This window comes from Embiotoca jacksoni, unplaced genomic scaffold (assembly GCF_022577435.1).
Source record: "Embiotoca jacksoni isolate LCO1_2020_lvr unplaced genomic scaffold, fEmbJac1.0.p SCAF_6, whole genome shotgun sequence".
In the NCBI taxonomy this organism is placed as follows: Eukaryota; Metazoa; Chordata; class Actinopteri; family Embiotocidae; genus Embiotoca; species Embiotoca jacksoni.
The window spans coordinates 14978277-15006036 of record NW_027185414.1 but is presented as its reverse complement, the minus strand read 5'-3'; the positions used below and the strand labels follow the sequence as shown (position 1 = coordinate 15006036).

Below are 27760 nucleotides of genomic sequence, written 5' to 3'. Positions count from 1 at the left end.
GCAGCAGAGGGGCACTCAGCCAAAGTCCTCTGATGGCCTGTCTCTTTTAATGTTAGCTTGTCAGGATATCATACAACACCATAAACGCTAATAAAAACATTAGTCTGCCACAGGGTGCAGATTTAGGTTTCACACTACCTCATATTTTCAGTCCAAGTGAGTTTCTAAACTTGAGACAAGTTACACAAACGTCCTGCGACCTCATCATACAGTCAGAAGGGTAAAGAGATCCACATCAGTGTCAAACTACTTGAAATATACCTTGTTTTAACTTTTTAAAACTTTTCAGTTTTGGGCTATTCATGTGTCACATACACATGATGCTCAAATGTAAAATAATGCACAGTATTTTCAATCTATAGCCGATAGTGAACAGCTATAGCGGACATTTTTTTACTCGCACAGTGATTCTGATTTTGTAAGACACATTACATTTTTACATACTTCACCAATAGTCACAGTTCTGCCTCATGAAAATGTATTTCAAAAGAGTGATCCGGCAGTTTTTAAGGAATCAAAACAGAAATATTTTTATGAGGCAGCGCTCTCAGTTTGACCCAGCTTGGAAAAATGTTCAGCTCTTTGTTTCCGTAAGAAGGTGAATGCCAGTGAAATGTTTTGCATTTCTCTTACCAGACAACTTCAGTGTGTTGGAGTTTTGTGCTAGTGGTCTGTGACAAAGTGAAAGAAATAGGACAGTGAGATGAGAGAACCTTTTCTGAAACCCCTGAGCACATCTCGATCCCTCCCTAAGGCGGGTTGCACAAGACAACAAGCTTTCATTTAACTCTGAGATTTTCAAGATGTAAAAACATGCCATGGGGCTCAATGTTGGCATCAGACTGATGACTAGTCATACGCAAGCATATTCGGATACAACTGTGCTTTCGTGCTCGGTCTGTGGTAATCTATAAAAAAAAAAAAAAAAAAAAAAAAAGGGGCTAAAGTCATCGTCAGGTGGAGGCCAATCTTTTCCGTTCTATAATGTTACTTGAAGTGTTTCGTGCATCGAATCAGATGGCTAATCCGTTCAATGCAAACAACGATAATATTGACAAAATAACACGTCTTTCTTTCCACAGCTGCAGAGCAAGGCCTCGCAGAAGAGCTCCAAAAAGCCCCTTTAAAACGACTCCACTCGATAAAGGAAAGGAGAAACTGGAGGTGGCACACAGAGAGGTCTAACAGTTGTCGAGCAGTTAAGCGTGGGTTCACAGAGGAGCTAAATCCACATAGAGCCTGTATGGAGGAGCTGCAGTTGCACCACGCTTTTTCACCAGCGGAAAAAATTCACTGTGAAACTTAAGGAGGTGTCTTACCAACCCCTAACAAGCCCATAAAGAGTTAAATTTGGCCTGATTTGTACAGTCCTGGAAGGGCAAATTGAGAACAGAGGGCACTGGTGAAGGAGGGGTGGTTTGGCAGGGGGTCAGGTTAAGCAGGGCTGACCACGCTCCTGCTCCAGACATTAAAATGTCAGCTCCAATCAGGACGAGGGCAGTTGAGCTGATTACCCAGTGGGGGACCTGGCTTTGGACAAAGCAGCCTGCAAGATCTCCCAGAGACACCGGGATCAGCCAGTGAGGCCCTATTAGGGTCCAGTCACAGTCAATCCTATTAAACACATCCGCCAATAAACAAAGGGAATGTTAAACAAAAGGAACCTCCCATTCCCTGACATTAACCTCTCAGTCATGGCACTGTCCTCACCAATTCCTCCCCAACTCCACTTCAGTCCACTCCTACTTCCCCTGAACTCATCTCTTGAAGAAAACAAGAACGGTCATCTGTGGTCACGTTTCAACAATCGGATCTTTTTGGGCCCAAAGTATTAATGATAATACCTTTCATGACTGCCTTGTGCATCATAGTTAGGAAACATAATATCTGCACGTAGACCTTTCTCCTCTCCTTCAATAGGTCATTACAAGAATAGGCAGCTCCTTGAACATCATTTCCACAGCTACAAGGTCAGGAGGGATAACTTTTCTCCAAGCAATGTGACAAGAGCAGAGAAAGAAACAAATAAACCAGCAAATACATCACAAATAAGTGTAATTGCAATTTACTGGGAATTACTTAATTTTTTTCACTAACAATTTTCATGTGGTCATAAGAGTAGTTAACTCTCAGCTATAGAAAGCATACATACAGTATAGAAAGTAAGCATGGATTAAGTATCAAGCATCCTATCAGCCTCATGATTAAGAGGATAAACATAACTGATTACAAGTATATTCCACTTCTACAAATGCTCAATTACCATTAGAGAGGTGAAACAAGTGGCTGTTTATGCTAATGCGCGGGAGATCTGCTGTAGAAAGGCCCAGTCCTGCTCTCTGGCTCAGGTGCTTTATTTTGGTGTGTGTGTGTGTGTGTGTGTGTGTGTGTGTGCGTGCGTGTGTGTGCGTGTGTGTGAGAGAGAAAGTGTGAAAGAGGAGGGCAGATGGAGGGCTGGGGAGGCTTACTCTGATGCAGTCTCTCTCGTCACGGCCAATTAGTACTCCGTAAATCTGATCAATGGTGTTCTCTTAAGAGCAGTACACTCCAACACCATCACCAACACCATGACTAATATCCAACTACTGTATCCTATTTTTTCCTTGTCAAGGGTGATGAAAAAAATGACAAACTTTGAAAAGCTAGGAATGAAATAGAGACTGTCATTATGTACAGTCTAACACGGCAGATTGGACACTGTTGTCCAAGCATACATGCGTCCACATGTGACACACAAACCTACAATATGAACAGGTGATCAGAACCAACGACCGAAACATTGTGTCCTGATGGAACAGGTATACGACTATTACGGGGGGAAAAAAGTGCTGTCAAGAAAGAACAGAAAAGAACAGTCCCTGGTGAGAAATGCTATGGATGTCAAAAGTAGCTGACAACAATTAGAGGTAGTTTTGCCATCTGATGTTATACTGGTGGGGGTAAAAGCGCAAAAAAAAAAAAATAGTTGCAAAAAGTAGTGAAAATTTGAATATAAAAAAGAAAAAAAAAGGAGGAGTTCCTGTTGTTTTCCCTTTAATACATAATATTCACCCTAAGTGAGCTGGGATAGGCTCCAGCCCCCCGTGACCCTATTCAGGATAAAGCGGGTATAGGTGATGATGGATGGATGGATGGATGGATGGACATAATATTGCCATCTTTGTGGAAAGTTTCTCTTGAAGTTACATTTTCATCACCGGGCCCCGTTTGACTGTAGTGGAAATTAAAATTAAAAAAAAAAAAAAGTGTTTAAAAGACCTAGAAGTAGAGTATATGCATGTATTTAAACCTCAGTAGTTGGTTAGATTAGCAACGCCTATCACATTCACACACAGTCCTCCACAGAGATGACAACGGGGTCCCCTTCTGTCAGTGAGGTCTGTCAGGAGCCTGCCTGTTACCCTGAACTCTTCTGCTTGGTCTTCAGACACTGAGCCCCCATCCACACTAAACATCATCTGACAGATACATAGGGTGGCCTTTTGTTTGAAGGCACAAAAGACAAGAGCAGCAGAGGAGAAAAAAAAACCTAAGAGTCAATTAGGTGATTATTAATTCATGCCCCTTTTCCGTAAACCAGAGGCTTTTGTGCTGTCGAGTCCCGTAAGTGAATTGGACTTTGGCACCTTGTCTCTCCCCCATAGCTGGACAGTATTATTCAAGCAGCAAAGGGGCTGTCAGCACACTGCACCGGTCTCTGGAACAATCACAGCCTTGTTGTGCTTTCAAGGGGAAAAAAAGATGGCTGCTGGACAGAGTGACTGACACAGCACGCACTGAATTAACTACAACGGGTCATCTGCCACTGAAATCTTGCAGGACAGCAATCATAGCTGCCATTAACTTTTGTCCTTGGGAAAGGTTATCCATATTCTGACACGCAAGTTACAGTAAACACTGTGTAAGGATGCGCAGATGGGAAAGAGATTTGAAGTGTTTTGGAGGGGAATTCCCCTCCCACTGACCGAGATGAGGTCTTCGTCATCTGTAGAGCCTCCCCTCCCTCATTACCACAGTTCCTGTCTCGCCGTGGCAGCTTTAGGCCTCAGTTGTAAAAAACACAACCTATCATCCATTCTGTCCGTGCCAGCGAGGCTGCATAACTTTACTGTCACTTTGCCCAGAACAGCCAGTCTGCCAATCAAACTTAAGATCAGTCGACAATTCCACTGCTTACAGAAACCTATCCCCCGTGGTACACTTTCTGCAAAGTGTATCTTCTGATCCCCAACTCCCTAAAACCTTTCACCTTCACAGTTCTGAGACCTTCTGACACCCCTCTGCTTCTTGCACCGGAAAATCCTCACCTGTATTCCCTCTGCAAGTTGGCTATTAATATGGAGATGATTCAACTCCCCCAGTGCTACAAGTCATTTTCTTTCAGTGCTATGCTAACAACACTTGAATATTGTCTCTTCCTTTTCCCATTTCTATGCAGGTTGTTCATTTACAGCCTGTGTCAGAGCCCAGAGCAATAAAGGGGCAGTGTTCCATTTCATCTTACATTTCTAAGGTAATTATTCTGCATTAATAAAAAAAAAAAAAAAAAAAAAAAAAAAAAAGAACGAAGAAACCTTCAACTACAAACCTGATACTGGAGCTACATATGAAATAATTTCTAAATATTTCTAAAACTTCTTTTATAGAACAAAACACAGAAATGTACAGTGTCAAAGGGACTTAAAATAGAGTGTGTTATGTAGCCTAAATTGAAAGGAGATAATAATTAGCAGAGGTGCTATTAATCTCTGCGGGCCAGTGAACAACAGGATGACAAGTTGTTCACCTTTACAGGACACAGCACTGGTGCTTGGCTATTAAACACCCTGTGGTAAAACTCATAAACACCGAGCTTTCAGGGAGGTGGCTCACAAACAAGGACAATTTATGGCCTATTATCTTCAAAGACAAAAGGAATTATAATTTGAGGGATGGCAAACACTGAAAGGACGTGATATGAATATGTAAACATTTTCACTGCTCTGTCTCCTGATTTCTCATACTACTTAGGGTTTAAAAGCAATAACAAATCACCACTGCACTGAATGTCCCCCAGTTTAGACTGACAATAACATAAACTTGAATAATTTGATTGTAACGAACCATAACCATGCAATTTAAACTTTTAACCTTAGCTAATATTAAATCTATGTTTCTGCACTGTCATATAGAGAACAATTCATAACATTTGGTATGTCTGTTTCTGAATGAGTAACACGAGAATGTAGCAGCACAATATAGAGCACAATAAAAAAAAAAAATGAGCTGACTGCAATGCCACAGTGCTGCGTCTAGGGGATGCTAATCATCATGTTCATTATACAGATTAAATGCAGCAGCTGCGGTGTGCAACACCACATCTGCTTCTCTGACGCACACACACACACATACATGCTGTGGCATATTTACATAAAAACAGGTGCATCTGAAGCCGAAAACTCACACACAGGTGCGCGCACGCATCCAGCTGCTCAGTCTTTGTTTAGACCATTTCACAGGTTTAGTGTCACAGTTTAATAGAAAATAGTTATCTTGTGTATTATCTCACACATCTGTGTGAAAACCTCCTGTGGAAGCATATTAAGAAAAATAAACAAAGCAGAGGTTTGGCCCATCCTGCAGAGAAAGGATATATAAGGAAATGTAGAGTTTCAGCAAAATGTGCTCCTATCTTATTACAAACAGGTTCTTACAAGTCTACAGTGTATGCTTTGAATCTGCTGTGGTTCATCAGTCTAAAATGCACAAGATTTTAATTGTTTATAAATGTGATTTCAGCTATTTAAATTGTATTTATTAAGACAAAAACTAAAAACAGTTTTTAAGGTATGATGAACTACAAAAATATCAGAACTATTTGTACACAGCAGTGTGAAAACTGTGTTTAGCAGTTAATTGAATGCTAAATTAAAACCTGCATGTCACCTTTAATTGGTGTTCCACAAAACAATGTCAAAATACTCCTACACACTTGGTTTAACAACAGTAACACAGAGAAACTGAATTTGAAGTATACAAGTATACATAGATTCACAAATTGCATTTAACAGATACAACTTATTTAAATGTAAAAGGACAACTTAATGCTGTATATGTGGTTAACCAGGCATGTGGACATGTTTTATTGAAATATCTTAAAGCACATTTAAAACGGTCATTAGATTATCTGAATTAGCCATGATTTTTTAAATTGTGAGCTACAAAATGACAGTGAAATACTGTATTCAGTGTGTGTCCCTGTGTTCCCTGTTTACCATTCACTGTCATTTGTTTTTGTCTATTAACAAGTCTGTCTGGTCTCTGAGGTGTTACAGGTCTGAGAATGACCCAGGTTGAAATATATTTTTTTCTTCGCTAGCCTCCACCGCTCCAGCTTTCATAAATTGAATGTAAGGAAAGGTATGAAAATAATTATTTATCAAGTTCAAATTCAGAGGACTACCTTCCTTCCAATGCCGGAATTGAGACTATATTTTTCTCTTCCTCTACTCAACGACCCCGATCACCCCTCTACCCAACCTGTCCCATACATTTATGTAAAATATGTCAGATCACATTGTGTCCAAGTCTGCAGGTGTATTAACAATCCTCCCTCTTTCCTCCTCTTCCACTTTCTGCTCTCTTCGCCTTCCTCTCTCCCCGACACTCACCACCCTCCTGCCTAGCTCTCTTGCTGCATTCCCATACATTCAGCTGCATAAATACACCACCTGCTTTAATGAAGGTAAGGATCCCGTTCCTGTGCAGAAGCTCTTCCCTTTAGCCAGTGCTGTATCAGCGAGGTGAAAAAGTGTGAGGAGAGAGGAAAGAGGCTCATGGCTATCCATTTATACATATTTCATACCTAGCATTAAAACTGACCCTTTGAATTACTCATCAATGTCCAAATATATTACGATTTTAGTATTCCATTTATAATTTTGTCTTATGTCTGGTTATATACTTATGATAATATACTATATAATCACCAAAAGCTGCACTGCATATTGTGTGCAGTGTTGGAAGCATATGACATTTACATATACCTGGATGCCTTTACATGTATCATCTCTGAGATAAATAAAAAACAACAGAATAATGAAGGCATCTTTCAAGAGATGACATGCCGAATACATATGCATTTTACAAAGGCTTCTGATGTACCTCTAAATGATTTTAATGAATACTGAGGAGCTGAGGAACAAGAAAGAGAAAATGAGATTGACAGTGGCTTTAAAAAGGAGAAAGCCTTTTTTCTGTGTTCACTAATGCCGTCTGTTTGACAGTGACTGTCATTTGTAAAGGAACAATGTTTTGCTCTGTTCCAACAGCTACATGACAACGATGAGAAGAAATACTTCAGTAGTTCTAATGACGGACCTTAGAAACAGCTCAGCCCCAGACAGTGGAAGACTGAGCACCTTTCATATAAATAACAGGTTGGCCAAGATGCTCATACACCATATTTTAACATACACACCATCTGTGTATCTACTGCACAACATTTTCAAACAATCACCAGCCCAAACAAGTGCTCCTCTGTTTACCAAATGCATTGTGAGGTCTTCCTTGCTTTTCCCCTACAAGATGCACTCGCTTTGAATGGGCATTGTATTCATCAATCACAAAAAGTTTGAAGCACAAAAAGAGACCCTTCCATTAAACTACAGCTGTCTACCTTTCGCTGACAACACAGCCTTGAACCCACCACCCCAACCTACCCACCCACCTTTTCACTGACATCAAACAGAACCTCAGACCTGGTTCCCTAATGCAATGCTATTTTTAACTAAGCGTTTCTAATAAGCTGCTGGGAAGCTGTAAATTTTTCATATGCAAGCACATATTTCCTTTGTGAAAACACAGAAACACACTTATTTGGTGATTAGCGACTGACAGAGGGGAGGAAAGGAACTGAATATGCTTGTATCAAATTGCATGCCTTTCAAAAAGGAGGAATCCTAATGCGAGGAGTCGTCTTCCTGTGCACCACAGGTATGAGTGAATTATTAATCGGCCAGCTCATTTTAATGCTTTTTAAAGTGCTTTATTTTGATGTGCTAAAACATACTTTTAGCCATATTCAGTCAGGCATGCATATCATTATTTCTTCCATCAAAGAAGAGTGTCGCCCTTTCAAAGAGCACAAACAACTCAGCCTCATTTAAAATAGAAGTTCGAATATCAAAGACATTTTACAAAGGCTGGGCTTCAAACACTGTGATGAAGTTTTTTTTTCCCCCTGCACTTTATAAAAACTTAGGTATGCAAAAGGTCTGAATTGTTTTCCAGCTTTTAACCTGACTAGTGTATATCAAAACATCCTGCAGTAACACAAGAAGTTAGACAAGTGAAAAGCAGCTATCCAAGCCTGTTACTGTTCAATGTCATCATTATCAGGAATCTCTTCTATTGAATAAGAGATGTCTTAACTGCCAGCATTGTTTTTCTAACACCAGCATGCAAAGCAAATTGTGCATAAAAAGAATAATGAAACCATATTTCATTTACACTGCTTCAGTAATCTGAATACAATCAGTAAACAAAGTTTTATATATTAGACGCAGTGATGCACATTCAGTGCACAGTATAGAATCTAGTTTTAAACCAAATTTGTTTGTCATTAAATGTGTGCTTGAGACCATGTTTCATTCATTTTCACATCTCTCTCAAAACTGGGAAAAAACTTTTTTTTGTTCACCAATGGCTCCACACAATTTAGAACCTACAGTGCTGCTTTTATTACGGGCACAAATATGTCTCTTGCTTAAGTAATTATTCTAGTTGCAGTACCACCTACAATAGAATCACAACTGCTATGATAACCTCAACTATTTCTGCTATGAGTCCTGTCATCTTTCACTGTAAACAGGCCTTCAGTTCAAATAATATGGGAACTTCCACATAGTCCACAACTATAGCAACATTTAAATGCCATGCAAAGTTTAGGGTCCAATGTTTAAACTGGGTCTATGTCATGTAGTTATTATCACTTTGATAATCAATTGCCCAAACAAGCAGAAAAAGAAAATCCACAAAAGCATTCTTCCGGTATCCCCTAATTTGAAAAAAAAAAAAAAAATCAAATTAGAACCTAAAATGTTCAAAGATTGTTTTCAAGAAATGCTGCAGACCTGTGACCACAGATTGTTTTGGCCTAAAGCTCCTCCCCATCTACTAAGCTCAACCCCCTACTCGGGAGTCACCACCTTCACCTATCAATAAAGAGGGCCTCAGGGAAGTGTTGTCTGTGTTGTGTGTGTACAGCAAAGTTGTGAAGGGGGCAGTGCCATCACATGTGCCTGTACACATGGTACAGTTGGAATTACACATACAGGCCCTGCTCTTCACATTACCCATTATTCATACACAAAACATGGGTCACATGTCACCTGAGCATATTACCTAAATTGACACCTTATCCTAACTGTATCTGATGAGATTTAATGCCTGGATGCATGCAGCATGAAAGAGTAGCCTTTGAAAACTAGGTTATGGAGTTTTGAGAGTGTGTGTTTAATGTTTAAAAAGGCTCTCCACACTATGTTTAAATATGTTTAATCTAATTAGACAAAAGGCCTGTTGTCCAGCACCTTTCAGCTGCATGGGCACATGACTCCTGTGAATAGTATTCCCTAAATATGGGGGTAAATATTGGCCTTACCTGTCCCTTTGGGGAGCTCCTTCTCCCCCCCACTTTCTCTGTCTTTGGTTTGGTCCTCCTGGTCTGTGGTGGTCTCACTAGCAGCCTCCACATCCTCGCTCAGCTCTCCTGAAGGGGGAGGGAGAACGGGATATGTAAATCACCACGCCATCAGAATTGGTGGAAGCACTTAAAGGGACGGCAGCGTTTTTTTCTATAGGAGCTTGCAACAATTACATTTGCTGACACACAGTTGCAAGGCTAGCAGACAAAGAGGGCAGCATCTGCTCTCTGCTTTCTGTCCTGTGCTGTCTGATCATTACTGTGAAATTTATTTAGACTTGAATTATAAAATCAGTGTTGAATTAAAAGGAGAGCGAAATGGCAAATATTCCTTCTTCTTCTTGTTATTATTATATTGTATCCATGTATTGAAAACCATGACACAAATATGGTTTCCTCTTTTAAATATGAACATAAAACTGTGGAAAAAAGCACACATGTGGCCTGAGCTGGGCAGATGGAAAAATAATTGTGTGAGCAGTATCCTTCAAGAGAGGGACCTGATATTAGACAAGCCCCCATTCTCTTTCTCACACGACACTCACACACACTTTACTGTCCCCTGCTGCAATCTGTTAGGCTACTTACCAATACAAACCTCATTTCACTTCTGCTATCCTAATATGGCAAAAAAAAAAAAAAAAAAAAAAAAAAAAAAAAATCATAAATATTTAAAACTTTCAGAGCCACAATTCATTTTATTTTTATGCCAAGTCAAAGGCAGAAATCCCCTGTAACCACCTTAAAAGCCTCAGCTCGATATATCAGGCCATTTAGGAGCATCGAAGTCCAAACAATGGATATCCAATAACGCCATTTGTAAGTAACACACAGAGGAAAAGATAGCAAAAACAGATAATAAAAAGGGCATCAATCTTGTTTATTTCCCTCCAGTGCCCCCTGAACATCCCTTTTGCCTGTTAAGTTTGTTTAAAAGTAGTGGGACTTGCATGCAATAGCATTGATTTGACAACAGTAAACTAGGCCGCAGTCAATAGGCCCTACCAGTTATTACACAAGTCAGCTAATTCTCAGCAAATGTACTTAAATGCTCTTTTGAAAATGCTTTCATGCTTAGGTCTCTACTCTATGAGCTATTGATGTATTGACAAAGCTACAACAGCCACTGAAATATCCTGTTCAAGTATTCAGCCCTGCAGTCATCACACATCCAATCTTAGCTCACCACATGACTACGCACAGCTAAAACCGCTTTTATGGCGTTACATTATCCCCAACACTCACTGTTTACGCCGTCAGTTATGAAACATTGCACACACACTGTATATACTGTCAACATCACATTCTCCCACTCTGGTATGCGTCATTATCACAGTTGAACAATCATACATCTGAACCATGTGGCTATTCTCACGGTCCCTTTCCTGATGACAATTCTTACATGTAAATAAAATATTCAGAAACATCTCTGGTTCTGCTGGGTAAATAAAAATGCTTTATGCAAATGAGTTATGTTTACTAATGAAAAATATTGTTATTAATTATGGTTTTGTGTATGTGTGTTGTTTTTGCAGAAGCTTAAAAGAGAAATGTTGTATCTTTCAGAGTATTTACAATAATTGTTGCTATTTTTATAGCATATTTAAAATGATTGTTTTCTTTAAGGTTGACTGAATGCACACTACAGCTCCAAAACCATAAGGGGTGTTAATTCCCATAACAATATTGTTTTATTTCAGACACAACTGCAAGTTAATGCATAAGGGGTTATTTTGTTCCAAAAAATATCAAAGTCAGTGGAATATACACCTTTGTATAACTAGCAAGACAGGAGCAGAACCCTCCATTTCTACTTGCTGATACAGTTGTAGGAAACAGCTGTCTGCGCAGAGTGAGAGGTGTTTGGATTTTGAGGGAACACATTACTGTTAAAAGGCAATTCTGTGATCCACTGATGCCCTGTTTAAATATAGGTATTTAAAAGGGATGACTGACTCCCAGTAAAAAAAAACATATTTAAGTGCTCCTCAGATCCAGCACACAAATACATTTTATTCTTTTATTTTCAGCCATGTTTCTATTATGTTTCCAAGGCAACCTATGAATTCCATCCAGTGCAGCCCATCCGGTGCTGCTGAGGCGGATCTTAAACATTTCCAGAAAACCAGAGATCTGCTGCAGAGTCTCAAAATCCCATCTAACTCCTGCCTGCATAAATCTCCACAACTGTGTGAGAATTAGGATACTGTACAGCTGCATAGGTGCTCAGATTACAAAATAATCTCTAGGTAAATTTTTTCACCTTTAAAAACGGGGCAAGGTGTCATTTCTTAGCTATGTGACACTTGTAGTGAGACTAATTCCCCACCTACGCTTTAATACACACCTTGTGCTTAAACATTACTGTGATAGGCAGCCAACATTTGAATGCTATTCCGCTTCCCCGTACCAACCCCCAACGTCCTGCACACATACTGTACATGTACACGTGTGCGCTGATATTTTTCCTCCTCATGTTTTCTATACCTCTTTATTTAGATGTTTAATCCAAATATATGACACTTTTAGCACACACGACACAGAGCCCCATCCATAATTTATGCAGAAATGCAGACATTTAATTCCAAGAGCAGCGTTACATCTTTACAAGGCAAATGGGTTTGCCTATTTCTAGTCTCATCTACAACAGTATTACAGAATGATTAAAGCTGGGCCAACTATAATTAATGAAAGGTCATGAGTGGCCTAAGAGTAGGATGCAAATGGAAGAGACACTAAAACTGTAACCATAGATTAACTCTGAAAATAGATTAGGAGAAACACTCAAAGCTATGGCAGCAGGCCATTTCTAACCCAAATCTGAGAGATGTAAAGGACAATAGCCTGAAGGTTGTCTTCTAATTAATTGTCTTCATTAACAATCCTAATACAATGATATGAAACAGTTCCATTAATCTAATCATGCAAGCTGAATAAGCCCATTGCCGACACAGAGATTACACTCATCTGTTCTGAGCATATAAATATCAGCTTTGCTCTGCCAGTCACTCAGTGAAGACAGTTCATGGGCTCTCTGTTCCAGCTTTTCACAGACAGAGACAGACAGACAGACAGACAGAGACACGGATGCACATGCACACAGGGACACACACACACACGCACACGCACACACACACACACACACACACACACACACACACACACAGCGCACGCACACTGATCCACCATCTGTTTAGCGGTCTTCCCCTCTTGTGTTTTGCCAGTGAGTGCAGAGGCCTAATCAGACCCATAGGTGTCACTCTATACAAGCTAGGAGAGAGCAACTTGCTCACACACATTAATGAGGTGGGGGTGGGGGGGGGATGGGGAGAGAGAAGCAGCAACAGACAGAAACACACGGGGAAGGGGAAAAGGAAGAAATATGTGGAGATGACAAAAGCAGATGCTATGCAAGAGCTGTCCGGTCAAGATGAGACACTGAAAATGGAAAGATTACCTTCAGATGAGAGAGAGCAGCCTTCCTTTCCCCTGAAGAGCAGTGATTACACTAATGCTAATCAGACTGACAAGCACAAACGGCCTAATAAATAATTGATGGTAACCACTGCACTTTCCAGTATTCCTTCCCAGACTGCAGAGAAGAGCAGCAGCAAGTAATAATAGTCACTCTAGATATCTTTCACTAGGTCAGGCTCCTCCTCCATACCGGCCTCAGCAGAATATACTACTGTGATGATAACTGCCTTACTTAAAGTACAGAATTCAGGTCCTACCTGTGAATGGCTCCAGTGTTCCTCAAAAAGCAGTGACAGTCTGCTCTTTTTTGTTGCATATACAGTATCTCAGTCAACAACACTGTCTTATGTATCTCGCTTGGCTTTCGTAAGTCCTGGAGAACCAGCGCGGGGGCTGAGTTGAGCTTCTCCCTCTTCCCGGCTCTCGAGTACTGGGAGCGAGGGTTGAGCTCTGCTTCTCTCTGTGCTCTCGTGTGGAGCTGTATGTCTAAGCTCTCATTACTCTCATTATGATTATTGAGGCTGTTGTTATCATTTTAACCAGGTGTCACAGGACCGCACTGTAAATCAGAGAGGTGTGCTTCCCCTGCTTTATCCAGGGCCGGACAGCTTCCTTTTCTTTAGCACTGCACTGTCGGATAAAAAGCAATCTTATTTCACACTTCACAGACTCTATCTTTCTCCCCGACTTCTTCTTTTAAAAATCCCCCTCTTGCTCCCCCATCATCCCTTGCACCCCTTCCTTATATCAAAGTTGGCCTGACTCTGGACTAGAGGGTGCAAAATGAAAGTGACAGGAGGGTACCAAGGGACAATGAGACACAGGACCCATGCTGAGGGCTTTCATGCATTGTCCGCTCCTCATATCAACACCTCTGCGCCCCATACGCAAGACCCCCCTTAAAAAGCACAACACACAGGAAAACACTCCCACCCCTCGTAACCCTCCTCTCGACACACACACACACACACACACACACACACACACACACACACACACACACACACACACACACACACACACACACTAACAGACTCACAGAAGCTCTCTCCTCAAGTCCTCACAAGATACACCTCATAAAACCACAACTGAGCAAAACATGCCCACAACCAAGCCAGAGACAAGAGGAGCTTTTGCTTATGAACAACAAATAAACCACAACATGGAATTATCAGTAACCATAATGGCCATTACACTACAAGACATGAAGCTGAATTAAAATTAGGACACGTTAGGTGCATAAAAGATACTGTTTAAATGACTTGCAAAACATTCATATTTGTATTTCTGTAGGTTAACCATAAGTATTTCCGTTGTATTCGTTCATATGGACAACAACTTTATATATAAGATATATTTAAACATGCAAACCATATTATTTAAAATGAATGAAAGTGCAGTAAAATACATATTATGACACGTCAGAATGAATGTGAATGTAGTAAGATGTCAGAAAATGCACCAAACACGAGACCTGCCGCATACACACAAAATGAAAGTATATCTGTCTCTGCAGTCTTCTTTTCTCACTCATGCTCTCACTCCCTTTCTCCCACACACTGTCACATTATGAAAGGAAAGAAGAGTAAGCTACCTCAGCGCTGCTGGTCGGAGTTACATGTTAGATTCCTGACCTGTCTATGGGGGGACTCGCTGGCCTCTCCCTGCTGGCCCTGCTGTGACCTCAGGATCTAAATGTGAATGAATACTTTGTGTCTCCATGGGGCTGAGGGCAGGAGGGAGAGGTGAGTGTGTGTGTGAGTGTGTGTGTGTGTGTGTGTGTGTGTGGGGGGGGGGGGGGGGGGGGTAGCAGAAGAGGAGGAGGTACAGGAGATGAAGGAGGGGTACCGGGGTAGGGCAGCTAATAACTAAAAAAAACTTTAAACAGAAAGTTAATCACAAACAGCAGTTATAGCTCATACGGCCTTAGAACAATATTGTAGTAACCCCCCCCTTCACCGCTCTCCCGGTGGTGCCCTCTCATCAAACCACCACACAACACTTAATTTGATCCCCCTTGCATTTCAAAGTCACTGGCCATTTTAAAGGATGTTAAATATATTCAGGTCACAGAGAGTCAGTATATTTTTCAATAGCTAACAGAAAAAAAAAAGAAAAAAAAAGCACTAAAAGTGGCTAATTTTACTGTTTTTTTTTAATACTTACTAAATTAGGAACTGTTATTGAGCACCACGTAACATATCAAATATTCTCCCTAAAGTGTTATCTCACGGGAAATCCTACTAATTAGAAATACTTCTCATGATAATGGCATGTTTAGATACATTACAAATAAAGTGGATGAAGTGAGTGTGCTGCTCTAGTTCTTTTCTCTTTGTGTTTTACTTGAGTGATGAAGGAGAGGAGGATCTAGGTTAATGTGGCTACACAGGGACTGAGCATTCAGGGACTGCTCACTCTTCTGCCCCATCTGACACACACACACACACACACACACACACACACACACACACACACACACACACACACACACACACACACACACACACACACACACGGAGTTCCTTGAATCCCCAAGATGATGGCTGCTAACTAACACATATTATGTCCACAATGGAAGATGCAGGCTGTACTTTTCCCTGCTAGGACAGTGGGCTAAAAGCCTGGATAGGGGGCAAAAGCATCACTGGGCCACACTCTTCCATCTACTCTGCCTGAGGGACATTGTCCTGCACAAAGAGTCACTTTGCCTCTCTGCCACTGCCACCCCCCGCCATGCAGTTATGCTTATCGTCCTCCACCGCAGCCTCCTCTTAAATCAACCTCCTTTTATTAATGCATCTTTTTCTTTTTTCCTCCAGCTCACACAACAATGGCTTCACCTATTTGCAGCCATTCAAAGGGACCAAACAGAATTGGGGTGGGTTGACAGAGTGTGGGGGTGGCTGAAGGGGTGTCTGACAAAAAAAAAAAGCATCACCGCTGTCATGAAGGGCAATCACATCAACTCTGAAATATTCACCAGTGGGTTGGAAAATGCGATGGTACAGTTATGACAGGCGAACAGGCGACTCCCCCCACTCTAGCCCACAGTCCCCCGCCCCTCTCTCCATCAGGGCGGAAGCATGGTGGACACTCTGAATATGTATAACCCGGAAAATGTATTGATTTTTCATTTGGCAAAAAGGGACACAAAAATCACATAACCTGAAACTGTCACAGCTCTTTTGTTCATAGCTCATCTCTCCTGATGTTTGGCTTTTGCCACAAACTCTCTTTAATTACCAGGTACAGTGAGCTTCAGAGCCTTTCTCCACAGAGACACAGCCACATACAGCCTGCTGGGCTTAACAAGACAGCCCACATCTATTATATATGACATACACCCAGCAGCTTTTGTTTCATATCTGACTAATAAGCGCACTGAATATGACTATACCCACAGTTTGTTTTGTTATTATAAGCAAGATAAAGTGCAAAAAGCTTTCTTGAAGAAAACCTTGAAAATTAAAAATGTAGTGTGCCACATTAAAAATAGCACTTTCATATTAAAAGCTAATGCTGGAGAGTCACGGCATTTATTTGATGTGCTTTTCTGAAGCACTTCTGCTCAACATGAAATTTTATTATCAATCTAAGTTTCCACAGGTAACAGGCAGGTGCTTGTATGTTTGTCTGAGTGCGCACACTCGTGTATGTGTGTGTCCATTAACAGGTACTTATCTGTTTATCTCTCCTTTTAGGCACTGCAGACCAGTACAGCGGACTGTCTGAAAAAGATCTCTGTCTGTCGATTTATTGAATGCACCATTTGCATATCTTTGTAGTGCTACCATCTGCCTGTGGACTGTTCTGTGGAGGTATTAGCTCAGAAAATCAATGTTGCCATGGTTGGATGTATGTAGCCCCTACCTCGGCGCGTGTTAGGAGTCCGGCTCATATCTCCCATATGGGTCCTATTTACATGAGTCCTGCTGGCAGAGGCTTTCCTGCCAGTTATTTCAATCTTTGTAAAGTTAAAGTACACAAACACATTTCTCAGCATGCCCCTCCAGAGTAGGCTGGTTTGCCATCCTCCTCTATGGTCAGCCTGCCTGTCTCCATCCACAGCCCTGGGCTCGACCGTCTGTTTGTTTATGAAAGCGTACGCAGAGATAAAACAGAATCTCACAGGTTATGAATACCAATTTTGCTAATCAATTTTATTTATAATATAAAATATAGGGTATCATTGATGTGTGTTTGCTCTCAAAGGTTTAACAGCCGGCTAAGTTCAGATCTTTCAGGATAGTTGAAGAGGTGGAGGATAGTGTGATGGTGTTTTCTCTTATTTATTTATTACACATATCTTTATTTATTACATTACACCGTTGTACAGATATAGTTGGAGACAGTGTAAGCGGGGACCTTAACATGGATATATATTTTTCTAGTAAAGACTGCAGTGGATAAGCCGGGCAACTTTTCCTCTAACAACCACCCGGCTGGTTGCTCATAGCTAATTGCTAAAGAAATCCAATGATTACACTGCACAGGCACTTTAAAACATCCATGAGAGTGCTACCACTTATTGAAAAAAGCCCTCCCTACCTTTATCCATTCAGTTTCTAATACAAATCAAACATCGGGAGCTTTCGTTCACCATTTGTCTTTCTTTCTGTTCCTCTTTGCATAGCCCATCCATTACTTTCACATGAAATATGAAAAGGCAATATCCTCTCTGTGTTTGTACTGAAGCGTAATGCGATTGTGTTGTCATTTATAGGAAATAATCACAAACCTCTCTTTCATTTTCCAGTTCAAATAACCATGAAAAATTAGCCTTCAATGTCAGGGAGGACAACAAAGGGATGCACACAGACTATTGCTTCACCACCGCGCTTGACATTTCTCCTTAATAGGAAAACGGGTGGTTGTTTCTATCTTTCTTTTTCAATCTTTTTCTTTTTCTAACCTCATTTTTTTACCTAATTAAAAAGTTCTGCACTCAGATCTTTGTACATCTTTCCAGCGTCTTCCTTCATTGTGCCAGGTCTGTATGTTAGAAAGAGTTAGAGCGTCAGAAAACTCTGCTTCCATGCACACTGCACCCTGTTCATTAGCACCCCTACCCCTGTCTGTTAATGGCTACTGTTGAAGGGAGATGTCGCCAGACAACCACTACGGGGCCTAGGTCGCCGTGACTACCGTCCAGCAGCCTGATAGATAAATAATTCAAGAGCTATCAGACTCCCTGGCAGCAGAGCAGTCCCAAAAACACACATTCAGGACACAGCTTGTAAAGGCCTTCCTAACTGATCAGCATTTAGCCCTTACAAATGATGTACAACTAGAAGATGTCTGTACAAGACCCCACACAATTAGCTATAGCTGTAGTCTGAGGATCCTTTTAATCTAGAGAAATCTTTATTTTCACTGTGAGCAAGTAATGGTAATTGCTTTCTATATTACTGCCATTAAATGCTTAATAGGCAGGTTGTTTTCCTCTGTAATTATGTACAAAATAATCAACCAACTTTGCAGTGCAATTATAGGAGATACATTTAAACAAGTTTAATTTTTGCTTGCAACACGAGGTAAAGAGAAATTGGATATTAAGACAGTATGGTCTATTGTAAATATATACAAATAAAATACACAATTTTAATTCATGAGAAAAAATATCAGGCATCACTTTAATTGCTAGTTTATAAACCTTTCATGTATTCATGAGTGACTATCAACGGGGATAAGTAAATATTTTAGTGAGGTTATGTCTCAGTCTAAAATGAAACTACTCAGAGTCATATATTTTTATATCTCCCCAAAAGCCTGACAGTAAATGCCACTGAAAAGCTGCACACCCTCAATGACAGAGACTCTGGGCACAGGTCGGCACCTTTTGGGTAATGGATAATTTCTATTTAAAAATTCAATGTCGTTGTCAACAATGTAATGAGAGATAAAACGAAAACTAGATTAAAACTAGATAATGAAGTCCCAACAAGATGTCAATTCAGATGCAGTATAACAACTCTTACGCTTCTAACTAAATACTTCAACCTTATTTGCATACTTTTAAAACAGGATTTCATCTGGCCGTATGGCTTGTGATGCATAAAATGAAATATTCTCTCAAAAGGCTAATGAAAAAGACTCATCTCATGCAATTAGCTGCTTCTTTATTCACTTCTTGTAATGTATTAATTTCTTATCACACAATTCTGGCAGCATTATTTATTTATTTGATTAGACGCATACCTTACATCCTTAATTACAAAATAGACTCTGGGCCAGAAGATGCGATGCAATGAATGCACCAACTCAACCATCATTTAAACTAGTTATCCTTCTAATCTCAGTGGTATGTCCAGCCTGCATTAATCTTAGCCTAATCAGTATGCCAAATTGCTTTAGGCTTTCAATTTCACCTGAGATTCAAAAATGCCTCAGAATGACACTTGACAGAGCAAGCCTACACAGTTCACCCTGGATGAGCGCTTCTTTTTTACGATAAAGTTTATTCCAATGACTGCTTCTACCACTTGTTCAGTTGAGTGTACCCCCTCAGAGTGGGTCACATTTTCTCTCTGCCTATTGCTGATTATTAGAAGATAGATCAATCCAAATAATTTACAGCTATACAGTTTTAAATAGGCGTGCTTTTGCATTACACACATGTAAGCAAAGTTGGCTTTGTCTGATTCTTCATGAACATGTCATCATACTGAGAAAGTGGGCTGAAAGCTCCTAGAGGGGTGGAACTGTGCTGCCCGCTGTGCTGCTCTCCAGAGGAGGAGACTTGGAGTGATTACAGTCAAACACTGCTACTCAGTTATCTTTGGCTCAGCCACAGGAGAGGGAGAAGACGAGACAGGAAAGGAAAAAAATGGAACTGATGATGTGGCTTAAATATGGGCCAGCTGCTCTGAAATGACCGAAATGACTAGTAGTGTCTGATACTGTTCTTGTAACATTTACCCTATGCTAAAAAAGAAAACCCACAACACCCGAGTAGCAATCACTGAGGTCAAGGGATGTGCACCAAGACTGTCTGATGTCCACTGGCTACAAGACATTCCTTTACCAAAAGGTGCGCTCTTCCAAAACACTGACCGCTCTGTTGGGGAAGAGATTATTAAAGAGACATTTCAAATGTCCTTGGATTCTCAAGTGGAGGCCAATTAAATGGCTTTGCAGCATCCATTTTGTGCCAAGTGAACAGGTATGAGTGGGGGGAGGAGTGGCTTGATGGCAGCAGGGATTATGAGGGGAGAGCAGATCGCACAGGCAGGAAGGTATGGAACCTGGTCAGCCAATCAGATGACTCCACTCAATGCACTTTTAGTTTATGTACATTTATGGAATATTATGATTATACAATATCATGTAATTTAAAGTGACTTTAACTTTTACAGAAAATGTTAATGGTGTGAGGATCGCGACTGCAGCATTTGTAAAACATTGAGTTTTCCTACCCACCCCCTCCTCCCTCTTCTGTTTAATGCTGACTGGACATATGGTTATGGAAATGAGCAGGTCCGAGATGTGGAGTCCCTTGCCTCTCGAAGGCATGGTCAGGGATTAACAACCTCTCCCCTACGGAGACCCAGCCTTCTGCTAAATTGGTACTGTGCTATACCACATCTTGCATTTCTATTGTGTGCATGTGTTAGTGTTGCTGTTGTTTTTATAATGGGTGCTGTTATTGTCCTCACTGCAGAAGACTCTTCTCACTCATTAGCCAGAGGTTGGAGAGTTAAGGGTGAGAGCCCAATAAGGTACAAAATTAATTATTCATCTCAGTGGTTGGTGTTTGGGTGCAGCTATGGGGCCTAAAGCAGGGACTCCTAACTAGCAGAGGTCCGCCTCTGGAGGACTGCCGGAATAAACAATTGAAAAAATGTTATGCCGTGGGTGTCAGTTACCAGGAGAAAGCAAACACTAATCACCAAACTAATCATTAAAACAAGCTGCCTACAATAATATGGCTCTCTGTGGATTTGTGGTACCTCCCCTGTGTACTGATCCAACATCCTAAAGCTCCATCATATCCTCACTCTAGATCCTGCTTCTGGCTTACGAATGGCCCCAGATACATCCCCCTCCTCTTTATTCAGCCATGGCTTCTGTTGGCTCCAGCCAGGACCAGTGGCCTCCTGAGAAGGCTGTGATAAGAATTCATTTCTTCCTATTATGTGCTCTTGTCCACTGCCTCAGTTCATCAGTTCAGTGCAGCCAAGTCAATGAAAGGGCCTGTAATGAAGCAATCAGATGCAGCCTGGTTCTCTGGGCCCGCCACTCCATTCTTGGCTCCCAGACCCAAGCTCCCAGTGCAGGGTGTGGGTTGGGGTGGGGGTGGGGGCAATGACGAGGGGAGAATGGACATAAACTGCACAGAGGCATTAATTCAAGAACTTGTCTTTCATAGACTGAAGGATAAGCTGCTCTCACATGTGCTTCACACCAGGTCTGCCGTCTCCTGTGGGTTTAGAGAATCATCCAGTTTTAGAGCGCTCCATTAGTTTAACCAGGCCTCAATATCGCCACTAAATTGGCCAGTCAGGTTTCTGTGGGATCCTATGCTTAAGTCACCAGTGAAGATGGTTTGATGGAAATCTCTTTTTTCATCTTCCTCCATTTGCATCTAACCCGTTTTACTCCTCTGTCTTCACTGCCATCCCTCCTCTCCTGCCGCCACCTCTTCACATCTCCTCAACATGTGGACACTATTATGGGGAGTTTGGGTGAGGAATGTATGTGTTGAATCTTAATCGGTCCCTTAAAGTAGGAGATTCTGGGTCTCCTTTGTCTTGTGATGTAGTGAAAGTTTCATTTCAAATTAAAAAGGGCCTTTTAGATCTACCTAATATTGTTTTCTTTCCCTTCAGGGGCTGGAAATGGTTGGTGTTATCTTTGATCAGCCTCCCTTCTCGACCCTTTATTACACACATGGACACACACACACACACACACACACACACACACACACACACACACACACACACACATATATATATTTTATGGTCTGTTTTATGGAGTGGTCAGGGTTCAACGATAGGGTGCCCAGGCCCGAAAATACACATAACACGCACGAAAAGAGACTATAAACTTTGGAGAAACAATAATGCTTAAACACTGCCAACACATTTCATTCAGAGTCTAAATTGGATTCTATGTTGCTTAAAATATAAGGGGTTGTCCAAATCCCTTACTTCCCCTTCATGTGTACCTTGTCTTCCACCTTCCACAGTTCACCTGCTGCCAACTTTGGCAGAAAGACCCTGCAGCTGGATTCTACCTGACAAGAGCTCCTTAACAAGCAGCAGTCATTAACCTCAGGAGCAGGCAGCTGCCATGTGATGTAGTGCACTCGGCCTGCTGCAGAAGGGCCCTATTGATCCCAGACATACTTGGTGCCTTCCTGGATGTTTATAATCAATATGCAAATGGCCCACAGCATTGATTCAATATTAATTTTCAATTAGGGAATTCTCAGGGGGTCCGGAGGGGTCAATACAGAACCATTCAGAGGAAAGGCTTGAGCAAGTTGCAGGCATTGACGTTCCTCTACCCAAGACAACTTACTTACTGTTTATTTAGCCTGCCCTGCTGTACGTTCCGATTAAGGCTTCGGATAATAGGCAGAGAGACAGATGGGCCTTTCTGCACTTCTGCAACACCTATTACAGAAACTGGATTTTGGTTGAAAGGGCTTGTCCCAACTAATAAGTCATCATCTCACACTTAGTTCTGTTTCTTATTTTGTTAAATCTGCTGGAATGCCTACAGGATTAAATGAACGTTTCCATATTTGGATTTGCTTTCATGTGTTCATAACAGCTTTCCCCTCCAAAGTTAGAAATAAGTGATAATATATGAATGTAGGCATTACACATATCTACGTACAGGCACGGAACAGTTCACACCTCGCACCCAGGCTTTAATTATTAAACATACAACAAATCACACGTTAAAGTGATACTTGTGCCTTACAACACTAAACATTTTCTGACAAGCTTCCATAATTAATTGAAGCCAGCTACAGCTGCCATGTAATGCTCAATGAATGAAAAGCATTTACTGTAAATGAGTAAAGGAAGACATGGAGGGTGCGGCCCGACAATCAGCATGACTGTCATTTACTTAACACGTTATTGTCTCCAAAGTCAGACAAGCACTAGCTGTCACACCATACATTCTCCTTTGTTCCTTAACAATAACCATACAGCATAAAGGAGGAAACCCTCTTTTATTTACACCATATGAACATGAGATGAATGAAGTTGTTGCACAATGAATGAGGTAATGTATTCCAGGTAAGACAATGCTTACTTTAAAACATAAAAAGTATTGATTCATAAGCCTGCTATTATTCATGTGCAGACAGTGTGTCTTTCACAGAGAGTTGTGGTTTGTTACTTGACTCTCTGGCTTGCTCTTTGTTGTAACTGTCAAGACAATCAGGCTTTTGTGGCCATCTACACGCACTATAGACATACTCTTTACCACAAAAACTCTACTACACGTAGTATGCATGATTGGTTAAATGTTAAATAATTACATAGTTCTGCAGTTATTGGCCTACACGTGTATTTGTTATAGCGCCATTATCTTTACTATTCGTTCATTTTTTGTTGCCTGAATAGTCGACATTTGAAACCTCACTCTCACTCTGAGCCTCTGGGTCCACAGCACAGATACTTTTAGAGGAGGAGATGAAGGAGGACCTGGGGATTTAGGAGACTGAGAGAAAGACCAAGGATCCTTACACAAACAAAGTTTCAGATCCAGGAGCTTGAATCCCCGTATAAAGAAACAAGATGAATTGGATTAGGATAGAATATGAAGCTGACTACTTTAGCAGATTATGTAACTTCAAGACAGAGGTAACAAATAAAGTAATATTATATAAATACAACATTAAATATGACTCTCTTGAAAAAAAAATATCTCCAATTTATTTGATAGACTCTAAGAAGATTACACAATATTTTTTGTTTCTAAGGGCTGCAAATACTCTGGGACAGATTGCAGCTTTACAGCCATGTTAAAACACAGCGCAGTAAAGAGGCTGCATGAGAAAATTGCTCAGTATAACAGAGATAACCTGGTTGGACTATTTGCTCCGCTTTCCTGTAGATGCACTGCCTGAGGTAATTGGTTTAGGGATAACATTAATTACCACATTGCTCATTAATGGATGAAGCCTTTATTGGTTCCATTGATCAGCAGGACCTGTTAGCCATCATCCTAAGCAATGGTGGATGTAACAAGCTTACATATTGGCATATCAATTAATGCAATCAATTCCTGTCTAGCAGTTGCCATTTTCCCTGTCTACCCCGCCCCCTTCCAATCGCCCCTTCTTTTTCGTCTATCATGTATCTAGAAGGCTGGGACAAAAGGCCGATGTCAAACAAAAGTTCACTAAGAGATTTCCTAATCGTTGCACAGTAGGCTGAATGAGTTGATGTTTGTGTTTCCGGCCAAAAAATATCTCTGATTGGCCAAAAGTAAAGGGTCATCCAAGAGTAGTTCATGACATGAAATTACAAATGAGAGGTGCATCATATGAGCTACACACTACGGGGTGAAAGAGAGTTACATGATCTGACATATTATAATTATATATCATTTCAGAAAATGTGTATTTCAAGTGATTATGATTCAAAATAAATGCCTTTATAAGTCCTTATATTAAAAGACAATCTTAAAGAAATGGCAGAATCAGATCCTGAGATTTGTAGTGGGTTTACCCTTCACTTTATCCTTCTGAGGAGAAAAAGCCTACTTAAAAAAAAAAAAATTAAGATCAATGCGCCTTTTAAGGAGTCATTGATTACAACTTGGAATCCTCTTTGTGTCATGCGCGCTCCAAAGGGGCGACTGACTTCAAATACAAGGCTGCTGTGCCCTGGTATAACATGGTGAAATGGGTAGAACATCAGGAATGAATGAGGGGAGTAGGGTGTGATAACTGAGAGCACACCATGACAAAGTGGAGGGATTTACCGTTGGGCCCGCAGCACTTCATTTGCTTAATAACAGATCATTCTATAAGAAAGTGGCTGCTCGGAGGGGGATATCACCCAACGAGGATGTCTCACTTGCAGAAATCCTATTTGAAGACAACACCTTTTGAGCGCTCATCCTCCTCCACGCCTAAGACGATCAACGCGCATGACAGGCCCCATTAATATGACGCCCCGTGTAACCTTGCTCTTTCTCCCTCTCTTCCAACAGGAACAAAACTGATAGCCAAGGAGGAGGGGCATTATGTTCTGACTGAGCATGTAACGGGAGGGGTGGTGTTCATTTTGAAAAGATGTCTTACATATCCTCCTCTGAGCCACCTGAAGCCACCTCTTCGAAGGTGAGAGAAGTGCATGGTACAGAGCAAGAGGGAAGGGTGTTTTGTTTGTTTGTCACAAAAATGCCAGTTTTTTTGCATGTCACACATCACGAATACTCTGACGTAAAGCAACATACAGAGACAGTACACCTGGGTCCATCAGAAAAATACTGCTAATAACGTTTTTTAAAGCCTCAATTCAACATCATTGTTATATTATAAGTCTATGCCCACAAGCAGATATTTTATTGTAGCTATAGTTATTGTTTAAATACACTATGTAGAATGTGCCTCTGGTGATTGCCAGTGGAAGTTCACTGAGACATCATGTTTGTTGGACAGCATTACGTGTCGAGTGGGAGACCAGATGTGCAGGCAGTTAGTCGGACAGCCCTTTCTCGCTCAATGCGGGACCTCCTGAAGGCCCCTATCCCCTGAGCAGCACACAAGTGGGCTGAGCAATTAACAATTTCATGCTGATTGCCTGAAGCATGTTTTGCTATGCCATAAAGATAATAGCATGAAGGGTGCAGCGGCAGCAGCCCCCACTCCCCCTCCTCTGGTGTTCCTCTATTGCTTCCATCCCTCAATTCTCTCCTGTGCAATTCACATGTTGGAATGACGCTCTGTCTGCTTGCTTTATTAAAGACACTCTCCCTGCTTAGAGGGCGCATTTAAGAAAAAAATATATAAAGATGACTCCCTGAAGAGTAAACAGGGATGATTATTAAAGGGAAGGAGAAAACTAGAGTCTTGGTCTCCCACTGGCTTCTTGATTTGAAAGTCTAATTTGGCAACTGCACACAACAGGCGTGCAGGTAGACAAAACAAACAGGTTCCATTCCCCCAGACAAACGGAGCATGCTCAGAGTGCCTGCTGGTGACAGCCCTCATCTCCCTCATTCTCTTCCCCACCATGGCATGACAGCAATCCACTCTGACCATGGAGCTCACCGCTGTGCAACAGGAAAATATGTGCACCACTAAACCTACTATTGGTGTACAAAGCAGAGCAGAAACAGTGCAAAATGTTGCTAGAACACAACACCGAGCATGAGATACCACATTAGTAGCTGTGTGACACTAAAATAGTTATGTTTGTGAAGAGAAAAATCTTGAATTATATCACTTTTAAATATATTTGTGCATAAATATCAAAAGGCCTTTATGCTAATAATGATGTCTTATGTTCCTCTGTCAAGGACTGCAGATTTTATTGGTCAAGTACTTTTAAAGATTATATTGGCAATATGGAACTGTATTATTTTGGAGTCTGCAATAGTAAGAACAGCATATGAATATTCATGCACATCAAGTAACTGAATTTTATGGAGTTTTCTTGAAATCATCCACCATTTTAGGTGTCTGTTACACATGTGGAAGTTTTCTATTGACCACTATTACTTCAGTTCACAGTATTTAGCATTAAAGTAGCAAATTGCCTCCTCATACTAAGTGCATTTCCCTTTCTGAATATACCAGTGAAAAGTTAAGAAGATAAATATTTTTGGGGATTAAAATAGACTGATAAATGAAGTCTGGCACTTTTAGTATTCAGAAGGCCACATTATTAACAATCCACCCCAGGGTCATTGTTTTTACTATGTGAAAACAAACCCCAAACACATAAGGAGAAGCTGTGGACAAAGGGGTTGCGGCACCAGCCCCCTCTACCCCTCTTGCCTGCCCTCTCTGGACCCCCCCCCCCCCCCCCACACACACACACACACACCTCCCAGGCTTCTGGTTGCCTTTCCACCCCCACCCCCCCACCCCCCGCCCCCCACCCCCCCCGGCTGAGTGTGAAAGTCCAGCTGGCGCACTGACAACCTCGACACCTCAACTGAACATGGCTGCAGTACAGGCTCCATATTGTTTATGATATAGAGCCTGTCATAATTTGCATTCTGAAGGAGCAAAAACACACACACACACACACTTACTGTGCGATAAGGAGAAACATGTTTTTGCGTTAATTTATATGATATAATGTCCCCCCCCCCCACCCCGGACACACAACAACACACACGCACACACTTATAAATTGCAGTCACATCCCCCTGCTAGAAGGGGATGATAATTGCGGACGGCCAATAAATTACTGCTGCCTCCACATCAATTATAAGCATCACGTCTGGCAATGAGGAAAATGAGATCTTGTGACAAATTTCATGAGGCTTGGCTGCCCAGCAGCCTTTCTTAACATGCTACAGATAGCAATCCCTTATCAAGCCTCTGTAATGGGGAGCTACGGATAGAGAGATGGAGCTGCAGCCATTTAATTAAAAAGCTGGGGGTAGGGG

At 41.2% G+C, this 27760-nt stretch overlaps 1 protein-coding gene across 4 annotated transcripts in view; it reads right to left on the bottom strand.

Moving 5' to 3' along the window:
• Nucleotides 1-27760, bottom strand: part of zfhx3b (zinc finger homeobox 3b) — a 207213-nt gene that overhangs the window by 16304 nt on the left and 163149 nt on the right. For all 4 annotated transcript variants that reach the window (XM_069174378.1, XM_069174377.1, XM_069174379.1 and 1 more), the window contains one exon: nt 9644-9751. In XM_069174378.1, the coding sequence (XP_069030479.1) occupies nt 9644-9751 (108 nt within the window). The remainder of the gene's footprint in view (nt 1-9643; nt 9752-27760) is intronic.